The 15622-nt window shown below is 61.1% G+C and overlaps 1 protein-coding gene across 1 annotated transcript in view; it reads left to right on the plus strand.

Annotated features, from left to right (window-relative positions):
- The window catches only part of LOC108175372 (uncharacterized), a 101583-nt gene that overhangs the window by 31501 nt on the left and 54460 nt on the right, over positions 1-15622 (plus strand). Inside the window, exons 16-27 of the mRNA XM_070063898.1 lie at positions 2106-2291; positions 6458-6610; positions 7054-7238; positions 7837-8019; positions 8503-8594; positions 10846-11009; positions 12308-12464; positions 12699-12778; positions 13696-13882; positions 14423-14578; positions 14873-15018; positions 15359-15514. Coding sequence (XP_069919999.1) covers positions 2106-2291; positions 6458-6610; positions 7054-7238; positions 7837-8019; positions 8503-8594; positions 10846-11009; positions 12308-12464; positions 12699-12778; positions 13696-13882; positions 14423-14578; positions 14873-15018; positions 15359-15514 — 1845 coding nt within the window. The remainder of the gene's footprint in view (positions 1-2105; positions 2292-6457; positions 6611-7053; positions 7239-7836; positions 8020-8502; positions 8595-10845; positions 11010-12307; positions 12465-12698; positions 12779-13695; positions 13883-14422; positions 14579-14872; positions 15019-15358; positions 15515-15622) is intronic.

Genomic DNA, 15622 nt, shown 5'->3' on the forward strand with positions numbered 1-15622 from the left:
TATTTATTTGAAAGAGTTCGAGGGAGAGATCTTCCATCCTCTGGTTCACTTCCCGGACAGCCGCAACAGCCAGGGTGGAGCCAGGAACTTGGCAGGGGCCCAAACACTTGGGCCATCTTCCGATGCTTTCCCAGGCCATTAGCCGGGAGGTGGATCGGAAGTGGTGCAGCCGGGACTTGAACCAGAGGCTTTGCAGGATGCCGACGTCGCAGGCAGAGGCTTTACCTGCTATGCCACAGGGCCGGCCCCACCTCTGTTGAGTTTTCAGCCCATCCACCCATCTCTTCCCCTGTCCATACATAGATATATCCACACGTCCAATCACCCGCTTCCATCTGTGCACCTGCACCCCCCCCTTCCTTATCCGTCCGACCGTCCATCCTCCCCCACCCCATCTCTTCACTGATTCTCCTGCTCATCGGTCTGTCCATCTACCTCTCCGCTCATTCCTGTCCGCGGTCACCCACCTGCCATCCGCTGTACCAGCGCTCGACGGCTCGCTGACGCTGTTCCGGGTGCCGTGCTGGTCTCTAGAAATCAGACGATGGCCAGGGGAGACCCGGGCCCTGCCCTGCTGCTCAGAGCCTGGAGAGGCAGACAGATGAGGAACGAGTAGAGAAACGGGTCGGTGGCAGCTGTGAGCAGTGTGTTCAGGGAGCGAAGGGTGGGCTCGTGGTACTGGGTGCTGGGTGCTGGGTGCAGGGGGCGATCGGCGAGTGCCGAGGTCCGGGCTGGGGAGGGGCTGGTGTGTTTGAAGCACCAGGGAGAGCAGGCAATGGAGTGGGAGGGGGCAGAGGCGGCAGGGCCAGGTCACGGCAGGGTTTTAGGCTGGGGAGTGACGTGATGTGACGTGAGCGTCGGGCTGGGGCGTGGGAAGCAGCCTGCAGGGCCATGGTGGGAGAGGGACCACCTCTGAGGGCCCACATGCCGGGGCCCTTCCTGCTCCTGCCCCCAGACCCCCGCCATGGGCCTGGAGGGGGCTGTTCCGCGCCCTGGCCCGGCTCCTCCTGGTTTGCGGAGCGCTGGGCCGGTCTTCCATGCCCGGGCTCGGATCTGCTGAGGCCTGGACCTGGGCTGGTTTTTCTCCCCGAGCTGTGAGAGCAACTGGGAAGAGGGAGGGAGGGAGGGAGGAGTGGGTGGAGGGCAGGAGCAGGGTCCACGGTGTCCGACGGTGGGGGCTGGAACCAGGGAAGGAGGAGGGGTGCAGGGGGAGGGAGGGCTCTGTCAGTGCTTGGGCTCCGAGACCCAGGCGGCCAGGCCTTGGGCGCCCAGCGTGGGAGAGCTGAGAGTCCGCCCTCCCCCAGCGTCCTGTAAGGGGGACACGGCCGTGCCTGGACTGGTTCACGCAGAGGTGCCCACGCTGATGAGCTTGGACCCTTCCTTGCTGGCGGCTGAGGGCGGGCTCCTTGCACCCTAAAGAACTCCCGACCCCGAAGCTCAGAGCGACAGGGTCCGTGAAGGCAGGAACCAGGGGAGGGGAGGGGAGAGGAGGGGAGGGGAGGGGAGGGGGCTACATGGTTGCCAGGGTCACGCTGACCTGAAGCCCAAGGGAAACTCAGATTGGTTACGATCCCGACATCAGTCCGGGTACCGTGTGGGACCGACAGATGACAGGTCTTGACGTCAGTCCTGCCGCAGCCTGTCTGGTGTCGGCTTGCGCGACCCTCTGGGGGTTTTCTGTGTTCTGCCGAGTGGGATGGGGTGTGAGATTGTTGTCTTAGTTTTAGACCACAGTCTCACAAGATGGAGTCTTGTCTGCCTTGAAAATGGAGTCCCTACTGTCAGGGTGTCACTTCAACACAAACGGCGGTGTCTAGCTGTGACCTTGGAGTTGTGGGGAGGAGTGAGCGTTGGCCTGCGGGTAGTGGGTGAGGGCATTCCAGGAAGGCTTCCTGGAGGTGGTGGTGTTCGGAGCACCGACTACCAGAATGGCAGGAGGGCTTACTGTGCTGGCCTCTGCCAAGCAGATGGAGTATGAGACGTAGTCCCCAGGGCTGTGCCCCAGGTGGGCCCTGGGGACCCAGAGTGCCTGAGCCCTCGGCACACCCAGCCCCCCAGCCCTGCAGCTCTTGGTCAGCTCCCTGAGCCCCGGCTTTCCTTCCCAGCTGGGGCTCCGGCTGGAAGATGCCGAGGACGTCGTCCGCAGGCTGTTTGGCCAGAAGCCATCCTGGGAGCAGGAAGAGCAGAGAGAGGCCCAGCCGGAGAGTCCGCCGGGACCAGAGCCGGGGCCGACCACCAGACCTGAGTGTCCGGGAGAGAGACCCAGAAGGATGAGAGACGCACAGCAGAAGGTGAGGGCCACGGCCACGGCCACCCAAGCCCATGCTGCGGCATGGTCGGGTGCGGAGGTGTCCCTGGCCTCTGCCCCTGCTTGCCGCTCCGGACCCGAGAGGCCGGCGGGCAGCCTGCACCTGCCGACTTCAGCCCGAAGCACGTAGCCGGCCGTGTGTCCCCTGCCTCCCCGAGGCCGACTTCCACCAGCTGCAGCTCTGCCTTGCACAGGTCGGCTTTGCGGAGGTGGGACTGACGCGAGATGAACAGCTCGTGTTTAAAGGGTTTTATTCAATGGTTTTCTCGGGCCTGTGCTGTGGCACAGTGGGTTAAGCTGTAGCCTGCAGCACCGCCATCTCCTATGGGCGCTGGTTCGCGTCCCTGCTGCTCCAGTTCTGACCCTGCTCCCTACTGATGGCCTGGGAAAGCCCTGGAGGATGGGCCAAGTGCTTGGTCCCTGCACCCGTGTGGGAGACCCAGAGGAAGCTCCTGGCTTTGGCCTGGCCCAGCTGGATCATTGCGGTCATTTGGGGAGTGAACCAGCAGATGGAAGATCTCTCTCTCTCCCACTCCTCTCTCTCTCTGTATTTCCTTTGCTTTCTCTGTAACTGTGCCTTTCAAATGACTTAAGAAATCTTTTTTTAAAAAGTGTTTGACAGAGAGAGAGAGAGAGAGAGATCCCCTATCTTCTCGTTCACTCCCCAAGTGTCCGCGATGGCCGCAGCTGAGAGCCTGGGCCTCCGTCCACTCGAGCCACCCCCTGCTGCCTCCCAGGGGCTGCGCTAGCAGGAAGCGGGAGTCGGGAGCCAGAGCTGGGAGTTGGGCTCAGATCCTCCAGTGTGGGCCCCGGTGGCACACGCTGGGCCTGTAGCCTGCGTCGTGAGCGTTTGCCCACGTGTGCACCACGAGGCCTCACCGCCACAAAGCCCGTGAGCGCCCCCTCCCACCGAGGGCATCCTCGTCCGTAGCACCCTGCTCCTGTCCCTGGGGTGCTCGTGGCTTTCTGCCAACAGAAATCCACTGGAATTTTCTAGAGTGGCGCTTAACTGGGTCACGCGGCAGGTCGTTTCGAGGAAAAGGTCTCTGTTGGCGTTTGGCCTCTCGTCGAGCGTGGTCGTCGTGTGACTGTGCTGTGGACGCTGCCGAGGGGTCCTGTGGCTGGCTGAGCAGGGTTCTGTCCCACGGATGCGCCTGCTGATCCTCCATCTGTAGCTGGAGGTAGTTGCTTGACACACTCGGCTGTCACACATGAAGCAACCGTGAACTTTTTGGTGCCATCCATGGGCTTAAAGTTAAGCTGTTACTTAGATGTTACTTATCTCTGCTTTTACTGGGTGGGGAACTGGGAGAGAGCACCAGAGGATTTCTTGGCATTGGTAATCATTTAGCTTTTTTAAAAAGATATAGTTATTTGAAAGGCAAAGTTACAAAGAGGGGGAGACAGAGAGCGAGATCTTTGACCTGCTGGTCACTCCCCAAATGGCTGAGAACCTGGAGCTCCATCTGAGTCTCCCGTGTGCGTGCAGGGGCCCAAGCATCTGGGCCATCTTCTGCTCCTCTCCCAGGCACATTAGCAGGGAGCAGGATCGGATGTGGAACAGCCGGGACTCGAACCAGTGCTCACATGGGGCTAATCTGTGCCACAGTGCCGGCCCCAGCTGTGAACCCTTGTGTCCAGGCCTTGGTGTGGATGTATGTGTTCCTTCGCTGGGATGACTGTAGGAGTGGCTGGATCGTGTGGTCAGTGCGTGTTTAATTTTCTCAGACACGGCTGAATTGCCGCCCAGGCGCTTGTACCATGCTGCGCTCCCGTGAGCCGTGAGTGAGGGCGCACCCCCCCCCCATCTCCTTGCCATCATCTGTTTCAGCTGTTCCCCTCATGGGAAGTGGGACCTCTGGGCCTTCATTCATTCATTCATTCATTCTCTCTCTCTCTCTCTCTCAAAATTTATTTGAGAGGCAGAGGCAGCAGAGAGAGAGAGAGAGAGGTCTTCCATCTGCTGGTTCACTCCCCAGATGGCCGCAATGGCCACAGCTAGGTTCATCAGGAGCCAGGAGCTTCATCCAGGTCTCCCACACAGGTGCAGGGGCCCGAGGACTTGGGCCATCTTCTACTGCTTTCCCAAGCCATAGCAGAGAGCCAGATTGGAAGTGGAGCAGCCAGGACTCCAAACCGGTGCCCATATCAGGTGCCAGCACCTCAGGCGGCAGCTTTACCTACTATGCCACAGTGCCAGCCCCTGGGCCTTAATTCTTTCAAAATATATTTGAGAGGCAGAGAAGGGAAGAGAGAGAGAGAGAGAGAGAGAGAGATTGCTTGATAGCCGTCCCAGGATGGGGACCGGCCTTCTCCGTCATCTCCCACTGGTGGGCACGCATAGTTGGTAACTCTTGGCTCTCACAAGCTGTCGGTACCATGGACAAGGCGGGTGGCTGGAGCAGCTGTTCACAGCCAGAGAAGCGCCACTCAGCTCCGGCCACTGGTTGCTCCTCGTGCTGGGGGAGCAGGCCACTGTTTGCTCTATGTAGAGAAGCCAGAGATTGGAATTTCATACCAAGGCTCCCAGTTTAGAAACCTTAGAATAAAATTCAGTTTGTCGAAAGTGTGTTTGGTGTGAGAGGTAGTGAAAGGGAGACGGAAGCCAGCGCTGGGACTGGGGAGATGGGGTGGGGTTTGCGGGGCTGGGCCTGGGAGCCGAGCTGGGACGGTGATGGGAGGTGTGCTAAGGTCCCGGGGAGGCACAGGGCTTGGGTGATGGCAGCAAACCAGTGCCCGCCGCTCACCGTGGACCCTGGGAGAAGCTGGGAGGGGTAGTGGGAGGAGAACTCTGCACTGGGTTGGCCACTCCTGTGTGAGTCTAAAACTTTTGAAAAATAAGACACTTATGAAACACATCAAGGAAAGGAGAGAGGATGGGTAACACAGTAGGAGGAATAACTTCTTCATTCATTTGGAAGGCAGAGACAGACGTACACACAGTGTCTGCTGGTTCTTTCCCCAAATGCCTGCAGTGGCTGCATCCTGAGCCGGGGGCCTGGAATTGATACCGGCATTTTCTCACGTGGGTGGCAGGGACTCAGGTACTTGAGCCGTCACCTGCTGCCTCCCAGGGTGCGCTTCAGCAGCAGGCCAGATTGGTAGCAGAGCCTGAACCTGAACCCAGGGACTCTGATGGGGGACACGCGTATCCCCAGTGGTGGCTTCTTCCTTCTTCCTCCTTTCTCCTCCTCCTCCTCCATTTTTTTTTTTATTTATTTATTTGAGAGAGTTAGAAGGAGAGACGCAAATCCTCCATCTGCTGGTTCACTTCCCAAATGGCTACAACCACCTGGGCTGGGCCAGGTCCAAGCCAGAAACCAAGAGCTTCATTCAAGTCTCCGACGTGGGTGCAGGGGCCCAAGCACTTGGACAGTCCTCGCCCTGCCTTCCCAGGGGCGTTAGCAGGGAGTTGGATCTGAAGTGGAGCAGCCGGGACTCGAATCAGAGCCCATAGGCGTGGCACATCACAGGTGGTGGCTTTACCCGCTGCACCGTGTCGCCACCCCCCACTCCCGCCCCAGCTGCTTCTTGAGGGCTGTGCCACACGCCCGCCCCAGGAGGCAAAGTTTGTACGGTAACTGTGGGCCACAGCCACAAGCTGTGCGACGGTGCTTTAACAAGTCGGCAGATGGAATGAAAAGGTGAATTTCTTTTACAGTTTTGAATTTCCGTGAATTTTTGAAGACTCCTTATGTACATGGAATTCATTTTTTTGCACCCAAATAAACTTGTCTCTGAATTCATTTTCCATGCATTTCTTTGAAGTCTCATATATTTGAAAATACCTAGTAGAGAGGATTGCAAGTGTTTGCAACACAAACAGAAACTGTTGGAGTTGACGGATCTGCCAGTTACCTGAAGGTATCATTCACGGGTGTTGAGATGTCGACCTGTATCCTCTAAATTTGTCCAGTTATTATGTGCGAGTTACGAGTTCCAAAACCTGAAACACAGACCGTGGCACTGGGTGTCAGCAGCTCCAGGCAGGCCCAGGAAGGCGGCGTGGGTGTGGGGCTTGGTCCATGGCCCTGGACTTCTGCCAGCCACGATCCGGGTCCCACAGTCCTTGGTCTTTCTCTCCCGGGGCCGCTTTGCCCCATGGTAGCGCAGCCCAGCGCCTCGTCTCCCGTCTGGGGTCTCCCACAGGTGGCCCAGAGGCGTGGGGCCCGGCAGGGGCTGCGGTGCGAGCTGAGCCTGAAGGTGCTTGGGCACGAGCTGACCTTGGTGAACTGCGGGGCCCTGGGGCGGCCGGCGGAGCAGCACCTGAGCCTGGCCGAGCTGGGGACCAAGCTCCTGCAGGTACCCCCCCCACCTGTCCTCCCTCCCCCCCAGCCTGTTCTCCCTCCCCCACCCTGCCTGTTCTCCCTCCCCCACCCCGCTGCTTCCCCGTTCACGCTCAGCACAGTTTGCAGCCGGATCGCCCAAGTTCGAACCCCAGCCCCACCACTTACCTCCTCAGTCCTGTTGTTCGCCCTGGGTCCCTGGTTTCTCCGTCTGAAATGGAGAGAACAGAGCCCTGCCCTGCTGGGGCTGTGGGGTTAAAGGTGCCGGTGTCGTGAAGATGCGGCACGGAGCTCCCTAGAGGCCTGGCCAGGGCCATGCTCCCGACCTGGCCACCCTGGGCTCCCCACTGCTCCCCGTTACCACCTCTGGGGCTCAGTCTGCTTGTCTGGACAGTGGGCGTAGGGGCCTCTGAGGCCACGTGGGGTCTCTCGGTGCCCGATTGGGTCCTTTGGCCACAGGGGCAGGAGGTGCACGTGACCCGGAGGTTGAGCCTGGCCCCGGCAGAGCTGGTCTTCCCTACCCTGTCTGGCCTCCCAGCCCGGCTCACCCTGAACGTCTCAGCCGCCGTCAGCATCCGCATCCGAGGAAGCGCCGTGTTCCGGCAGCGCGCGCATCTCTCTCTGAGCGGCTACGTCAAGCCCAGGTAGCTGGTCTCGGGGCTGTGGGCTGGAGGGGACCCCTGCCCTGCACATCCCATCCTCCTGTTGTGTTTTGGGGCCAGGAGGCTGTGAGGAAAGCCTGGGCCTTGAGCCCACTTTGCAGGTGGGAAGACTGAGACTCAGAGATGGACCTCTTGTGCCCGAGGTCACATGGCAGAGCCAGGCGGCTGGGATTTCCGGCCACAGCCCACTCTGCCTCTCGGGAGGGGAGGAGCCGGCTCCCCCAGTGACCATGCGTGCACAGGTGCCCAGCGAGGTCGCCGTGATTCCCGCTGTGGGTGGGGACACGGTCATTCCGGAGCCGGTCCCAGCCCCTGCCAGGCATCTGCGCCCCCTGGCAGTGGAGTTGCCCTCCGGTTCTGGCTGTGTTGTGGGGGCCTGGATGTCCTACTCTAGCTGTGCTCCCAAGGGAGAGCACGGTCCGGGCCCAGACAACTGGAGGGCCCCAGCGGAGGGCCCGAGCAGGTGCATCCGCCTGTCTGCCGCAGGGGCCGGCTGTGCAGAGCTGCCGTGGCTCAGGGTTGCTGAGGACGGCCCGCAGGGGGGTGGGTGCCGAGACGCAGTGGCTCGCCTTTCCCTCAGCGTCCTGCTCCGGATCTCAGCCCAGATGGGCACTGCGGGCGCCCTGGGGCAGGCTGGGCTGAGGTGGGTGACCAGCATCCGGGGCACTGCCGGCCTGGACGGTGGGATCCAGGCGAGAAAGGGCCAGGACTTCAAGGTGCATCTGAACGCGCCGGAGGAGACCACGGAGCTGTTCGGCTTCAGGTGTGTGTATGAGGGGGGCACTGAGAGTGTGGGAGCTGGGACATGCGTGTGACCACGTGTGTGCAAGTGTGTGTGCATGAGGCTGTGCCTGGGATGAGGGATGGGTGGGGGAGGGGAACTCCCTCTGCCTTGGGTCCCGTTGGGGCCTGTTGTCCCCACCTGCGAGGGAGGTGATCTCTTCCCCTGCTGCCCACCTCCTTTCTGAAGAGGTGACCTCGTTCCTACCCCAGGGCCTTTGCACTTGCTGACCCTGCTGTCAGGTGTGCTGGCCCCGTTTGGGGTTTCCATGCCCCTGTCACTGTCTGTGGTGCTTTGGTTTTGCTGGTGTGTTTTTGTCGTGTCTCCCAGGGGAGTATGAGCCTGTAAAGGCCTGCCCTGTTCAGGCTAGGATTGGCCGGGAGGGCTCAAGGCGCCGTCCATGCGATGAGCGAGTGAGAAGGGCTGGCCTGTGGCCTTGCTAAGCGCTCTCTTGTCGCCATCCAGCTCTGAGCTGTATCTCGTCGCTGGGGACGGCGTGCGGAGCCTCAGCCGCCATCCCAGCCCGCCAGAGGCCCCGTCCTGTACCAGCGAGGAAGGTAGGTGGGGGCTCTTGCCATCGTCGCACGAGAGTCGTCCCGGGAGGGAGCCGGGGGTGGAAACTCCGAGTGCCAGTGTTGCCCTTCCGCGCTGCCTGATTTACGCGCCGGGGGCAGGTGCCGGGCACAGCGGGTTAAGAACCCTGTTGGAGTGCCGGTTCTCCAGTTCCCGCATGCCGTCCACCCAGCACCCTGCTCCCGAGCCTGGGGAAGCCCCGGGGGATGGTGCAGGCCTTGGGCCCCTGGCACCCGTGCGGGAGACCCGGATGGAGTTTCTGGTTCCTGCCTTTGGCCTGGCCCCACCTCGGCTGTTGCGGCTGAGGAATGAACCAGTGGATGGGAGAGCCTTGCCCCACTGCCGCGCCACGCCCGCGTCTCCCTCCCTCTGTCGCTCTGCGTTTGTAAACCACTCAGTCAGTCTTTTAAGAAACGTGTACCTTCGCTCAGTGACTCTGGCCCTGGACTTCTATCCTGTGAATTCAAACCACAGTCACTTACATTTATTTTATTTACTTATTTGAAATGCAGAGTGACAGAGGAAGAGACACACCGGGGTCTTCCATGCCCTGGTTTACTCCTGAGGTGGCCCCAGCGGCCACGGCCGGCGTGGGCTGGAGCCGGGAGCCAGGAGCTCTATCCGGGTCTCCCACGGGAGTGCTTGGGCCGTGGACTCTGGCCTTTGCGTCGGCAGGAAGCCAACCGGAAGCTCGGTGTGGTCAGGACTCGAACCCGCGCTCTAGTGTGGGACGTGGGATCCCACATGCGGCTTAAACCCACTGCTGTGTGGCACCAGCCCCACCAAAGCCTCTTAAATGTCCTGTGGTGGGGGGAGTTCATCATGGTTTTGCCATTTGTAAGAGCAAAACCTAGGAAGTCACTCAGATTGCTGCTGGTAGACCAGATGGCTTATTCCCCGGGCACGGGGCTATGCCAGCTTTCTATTGTGGTGTTTGTTTGTCTCTCTCTCTCTGTCTCTCTCTATTTATTTATTTGAAAGAGTTACAGAGTGAGAGACAGAGAGAGAGGTCTTCCATCTACTGGTTCATTCCCCAAATGGCTGCAATGGCCAGAGCTGCGCTGATCTGAAGCCAGGAGCCAGGAGCTCTTCTGAGTCTCCCACGCAGGTGCAGGGGCCCAAGGTCTTGGGCCATCTTCCACTGCTTTTCCAGGCCACAGCAGAGAGCTGGATCGGAACCCGTGCCCACATGGGGTGCGGGCACTCAGGCGGTGGCTCTACCCGCTGCACCACGGCGCTGGCCCCTCAGGTGGAGGAAGCGCAGCTGGGTGACAGGGACACTGCCTAGAACTCACAGGGCGCGGCCTCGTCCTGGGTGATGGCCCCTGGGGCTGTGCATGACAGAGAGGGGACAGCGGGAGGAGACTCCGCCCCCCTGCCCCAGCCGGAATCAGCTCCTGGTGGCGGCTGCTGCCTCCCAGTTGAATTCGTTCCCCTGCCGGGTCCTGACTTTGAAACCTTGTCACGAGCGAGCATTTTGAGCCATGTAAAAAAGTCTTTGCTGGGGTTACCCAGCGCAGGCTCCACAGCTGGGTGTGGGGTCAGCGCCCTTTGGTGCAGGTGGAGGGGGCGACCTTGCCCCCCCCCCCACTTGCATGGAAGTCGCCTTCAGAATCAAAAATTCACCTCTGAAGGTGTAACAGCTGTCAGAGCTTTGAGAAGACTTTCCCAAAAGCGGGAAGAGAACATGGCCACCTCTCCCATGGCAAGCAGGCCCGGCCCCGCCCTACACGCTCGCCCAGCTGTCCGTCCTCACAGCCGCACCCCCGGGCCAGCTCTGTGCTTGGTCCGGGTGAGGCACAGAGACACTTAGTCAGTTGCCCAAGGTCACACAGCCGGGAGACAGCACAGCCAGAACTTGAACTCAGAGCCTATGTTCTCAACATGGCATCCTCCTGACTCTGATAAGTCTACACCAGGGGCTCTGGGCTGCAGACAGGAGATCAGGCTGGGGTGTTGTAGCTGGTTTTGAGGTGGGGGGATGGAGACCGGGGCACTGCTCACCGTCCCACCACACACACAGTGGACCCCCGCACAGGGCCCCCTGGCCCCCACGTCTGTGCTGTTGAGCTTGGCAAACCGTGGTCCACCCGGTGCTGTGCCTTAGAAGTCAGAGGGGCTTCTCCTTGGCCTGGGAGCTGTGCTGAACCCTGCCCCCATCCCCGCCCCCACCCCACCCCCACCCTGTGGCTCTCTGCTGCCCCCTGCCGACCCCGCGCTCACTTCTCTCCGCAGCAGCCCGGACCTGGGGCTGGCAGCTGTGCACGGCAGTGACTTGGCCGGCGCCTGGCCTGCCCTACCTGCTCTCGGTGCCGGTGTTTGTGGCTGTGACGCTGAGGAAGCAGGACCGGGGCCTCCGACAGTATGTTCTGGAAGCTGCCTCTACCCTCCACCCCCAGGTATGCCCTGTCTCTCCCAGCCGCTTGTGGATCGTCTTGGTCAGTACTGGGGCCCTCTGGCAAGGCCGTGGGCTCTTCGCTGCAGCTTCTGGATTGAACTGGTGCTGTGGGCTCCTTCCTGCCCCAGGACCTTTGCGTATGCTGGTTCTCACTGAGGCTCTGTATCTCGCTCATCCTGGAGACTTTCAGATCTCAGTTCAGGGGTCACCTCCTCAGGGAAGCCTGCTCTGATTACCTCAAAGCCTATTCTTTTGTTCCTTGTTCTCATAGGACCACGTTTCTGATTTGATCATTTGATCATTTTTTTAAAGGTCTATTTTATTTATTTGAAATGCAGAGTTATAGACAGAGGGAGAGACAGAGAGGTCGGCTTTCCACCCACTGCTTTACTCCCCAGTGGCCACAACAGCCAGGGCTGGGCCAGGCCGAAGCCAGGAACCGGGAGCTTCTTGCAGGTGTGCCAGTGGCCCAGGGACTTGGCACCTGCTGCTGCTTTGCCCAGTGCGTTGGCAGGGAGCTGGATCAGCCGGGACGTGGAGCGGCACCCACACGGGATGCTGGCATTGCAGGGGCAGCTTTACCCGCTATGCCACAATGCTGGCTCCTTAGCCACTTTGGTTTTTAAAAGATTTATTTATTTATTTATTTGAAAGGCAGAGTTAGAGGCGGAGAGACAGAGAGACAGAGAGAGAGAGAGGTCTTTCATCCGCTGGTTCACTCCCCAGAGGGCTGCAATGGCCGGAGCTGCGCCAGTCCAAAGCCAGGAGCTTCTTCTGGGTCTTCCATGCAGGTGCAGGGGCCCAAGGACTTGGGCTGTCTTCTGCTTTCCCAGGCCATAGCAGGGAGCTGCATCAGAAGTAGAGCAGCCGGGACTCGAACTGGTGCCCATATGGGATGCTGGCACTGCAGGGGGCAGCTCTACCTGCTACACCGCAGTGCTGGCTCCTTGGTCACTTTTATATTTGTTAGAACAATTAGTTGGCCGACGTTTGTCTTCCCCTCCAGTCACTCAGTTCCTCAGGGGGTCTGGGGCCTGCTTTGCTCACCTGTGTCACTCGCCCCGTCCCAGAGGAGGCATGCCCAGCATGGTGGCAGCTCTGCGTTCATTTCCCAGTAAATGAACCCTGCAAGCCCCGCCCTTCCCCAGGAATCCGCCTTGGAGCCTGAGAGCTCTGTACTGGGGCCCTTCTCTTCCAAGGTCAAGGAGACAAGGCTGCGACCTTGAGGTTTTGAAGGGCAGGTCGGGGGCCGAGGAGGGGATGTCCGCCTCCCTGAGGACAGTGCGCTGGCTCCCGCAGGACAGCTGGCTCCCGCAGGTGGCCGCCGCCCACCTCTACCTGGGCACGCCTGGCTCGGAAGTGCCGAGGGACGTTGGGGTGGACGTCAGCTACAGCTTGCCCGGGAGGCGGCTCCGGTTCAAACTCCTGCACCCCAGGAAGAAGATGGAGCTGGATGGTAATGGCCACGCCCTCTCTGTCCCCCGGGCCCTGGCCGCGTGCTAGACCCTGAGCTTACCTGTGGATTCCAGTGCTAATGCAGCCCCACTCTGTGCGTGAGGAACGCGAGGGTCAGAGAGGAGAGCAGCACAGCCCCTCCTCCCCTGCCCCGGCGGTGGGGGGGTGTGGGTGGGTGGGCCAGAGCCAGGGTGGGGGCGGGGCTCTGGTCTCAAAGCCTTGGTTTGCTCCCCAGGCAAGATGGAGGCCGTGGGGAGCACCCGCGTGGGTCACCTGGAGCTCGTGCTGGATGACAGGGACGTCTACTACGTCAAGGTGGGCCCCGCGTCCTCTGCCGCTGCCCGGGCGTTCGCTGCCTGGCCCTGGCGCCCCCACCCAGCATCAGATCAGATCAGTTCCTCCAGTTCTGCCCGCTGGTCTTTCTCAATTCTGGTCACGCACAAAAGGACCAAGAACAAAACAGGCTCACGTCCCACCCCCGCTGATGGGAAAAATTCTGATGTGAAGGACACAGGGAGAAACCTTTTATAAAATTTATTTATTTGGGAGGCAGAGAGAAGGAGAGACAGAGTGGTCTTCCATCCTCTGTTTTACTCCCCAAATGGCTGCCATGGCCTGAGCTGAGCCAATCTGGAGCCAGGAGCTTCTTCCGGGTCTCCCACATGGGTGTAGGGGCCCAAGCACTTGGGCCATCTCCTACTGCTTTCCCAGCCCATAGCAGAGAGCTGGATGGAAGAGGAGCAGCCGGGACTCAAACCGGCACCCATGTGGGATGCCGGCAATGCAGGCAGAGGCTTAACCTACTACGCCACAGTGCCGGCCCCAGGAAGAAACTGACCACAAGCAGAGCAAGGCACAAGGTGGCCAGCGACAGTGTGCCCCTCCCTGAGCTCCCCACGGGGTGTCCCGGTCCGCACACACAGACACCTGGCTTAGCCTCCCAGGGCTGCTGTGGCGGGGGACGCCACGGTGGGTGGCTTTACCTGGTTGTCTCATGGCCATGCAGCCTGTGGGTTCCTCGTGAGGGCAGGGAGGCCAGAGGCCCCCTCTGAGCTTCTGGAAGCCTTGGGGCCCTCAGCCGTCAGCGGCGTTCTCCCTGTGTTCCCTGTTGAAGAACCCGGATGAGGCTCAGGCTGGAGGCGTTAACAGAGCTCATCTCCTGCCCTCTGTCCCGTCTCAGCGTGTGCGGTCAGCCAAGCCTGGCCCTGCCAGTGACACGGGGGCCTTTGCAGGGCTGGAGTGACCTGCGGCCAGCAGCTGATGGCGGGGCCCGGCAACTGGAGGCCCAGCTGGAGGCGAAGCTGGTGACGGCCGGCAGCCCCGTGGTCGTCACGGGGAACCTCACGTGGCAGGCGGGCAGCAAGTTGGCCTTCTCGGCGTCGCTGAGCCACCTGCTGGGTGACCCAGCACATGTGACAGGTGGGAGGCAGGGCCCCCAGATACCCACGGCTACCCCCAGCCCACCCCCACCCTTAATGTTAGCATCCCGTCTAAGGAAAGTTCCAGGCCCGTGGTGTTCTGGAAGATTCCGAGGGAAGGTAGGCCCCTGGGCTGGGGGCACTCAGGGCATGGCTGCTGGCCACCTGGCCCAGGTGTTCTGGGGGCTTTCCCGACCTCCTGGCTGACAGCAGTGTCGCAGGGGCACAAGTCAGAGGTGCAGCCTCCCCGCCCCCACCTCGTGGGGTTCTGGCCTTCTCTTTATTCCTGTTGGCTTTTGTTACATTTTGCTTCCTTTAAATCTTTTGACTGGGACCCACAGGAGTGAGCAACACTGGGCCGTTGATGTCATCTGTAACCTGTTGTCCATATCCCTGGGCCAAGACCCAAGTGTGGACTCTTGGGGGAGCCCCTCCCGGTCCAGGCCCCCTGAGGGTCCCCTCCTTGCCTGGGTCTGGAGGAGTCAGTCCCCGGGGTGCAGGACACCCACGCCTGTCCCTGGGCTGTCCGCTGTCCCCCCAGTGCTGCTGGAGAAGAAGGTGGAAGCCGGGCTACAGGTGGCAGCCGTGAGAGGTGAGCTCCTGGCGCCGGGACTCCTGGGGTTGCACGTCCTGGGCCGGCTGCAGCAGCGGGGCCACCTCCGGAGCAGCACCCTAAGGATCAGATACGGCCTCCTGGGTACGACACGGCTGGGGCGCGGGGACCAGGGCCTGCACCATCCCCGGGGCGGTGCCCTTGATGGGACTGAGCACCTGTGGGTTGAAGCAGCAGCATGTGTGTGTGCGTGTGTGCGTGTGTGGGTGAGTGGGAACAGTCACCTGTCTATTAAAACCAACCCACCGGCGGTGCCGATGGCTGGCGCAGAGCAGGGGAGGGGGTGTTGATGAGTCCGTGCCGGACCGGACCTCCCTCTGCTTGGCTGCCTGGCGGAGGGCTGCCCAGCTGAGGGGGGCAGGGGGCTGTTGGTTACAGGTCAGGCCGAGCGGCCAGCGCACGAGTGCAGCAGTAGCCAGAAGCTGCAGGTGCGGAGCAGCTCTGTGGCCATGGCCGTGGCTGTGGCCGTGCTGGAGCTGGACCACGAGTTCCACTGCACGCAGATCCCAGCCTTCAGCCACAAGGTGGGTGCTCAGACTGGGTGGGCGTCAGGGGACAGCCCCGGGGCTGAGGGAGGGGTGATTGGAGAGATGGCTTTGCTGCTGCTGGCACTTTGACCCCTGCTCAGGGCATCGGCCAGGGTGAGGCAGTTTGAACCCCACATTTAAGGGGGTAACAAAAATTCAGCCATCAGGGTGAGTCTTAATTTAAGGCCGTATTTTACAAAACCAAATCTGTGTGAAAATCCCTCCCCCACTTCCTACGGCAGGGGCTCCCCTGTACAGCAAGCTGACACCCCCGGCTGGGTGGCCCAGGGACTCTGTGGACAGGGCTGCCTCGGGGCTCTCCCCACTGTGTCCCCAGGTCCAGCTGCGGCACCAGGAGGGCCCGGGCCACCTGCACTCACAGGTGGAGGTGAGCTATGGGAAGCAGTGGAGTGACAGCAGCAAGAGGTGGCTGCGGCTCAGCCAGACCTTCAGGAATGACTCGGGCCCGGCCCTGAGCAACTACTTCCTGGAGGTAAGCGCTGGGCCCTGGCGGCGGGGGCCCCGCACGTCCCTGCAGGCCTTGGTGACAGAGCTCAGATTGGGCTTGGCCAGGTCACAGTTCCCGTCTCCAGCCCCTGGT

The sequence above is a fragment of the Oryctolagus cuniculus genome, chromosome 19, assembly GCF_964237555.1.
Source record: "Oryctolagus cuniculus chromosome 19, mOryCun1.1, whole genome shotgun sequence".
Taxonomy (NCBI): domain Eukaryota; kingdom Metazoa; phylum Chordata; class Mammalia; order Lagomorpha; family Leporidae; genus Oryctolagus; species Oryctolagus cuniculus.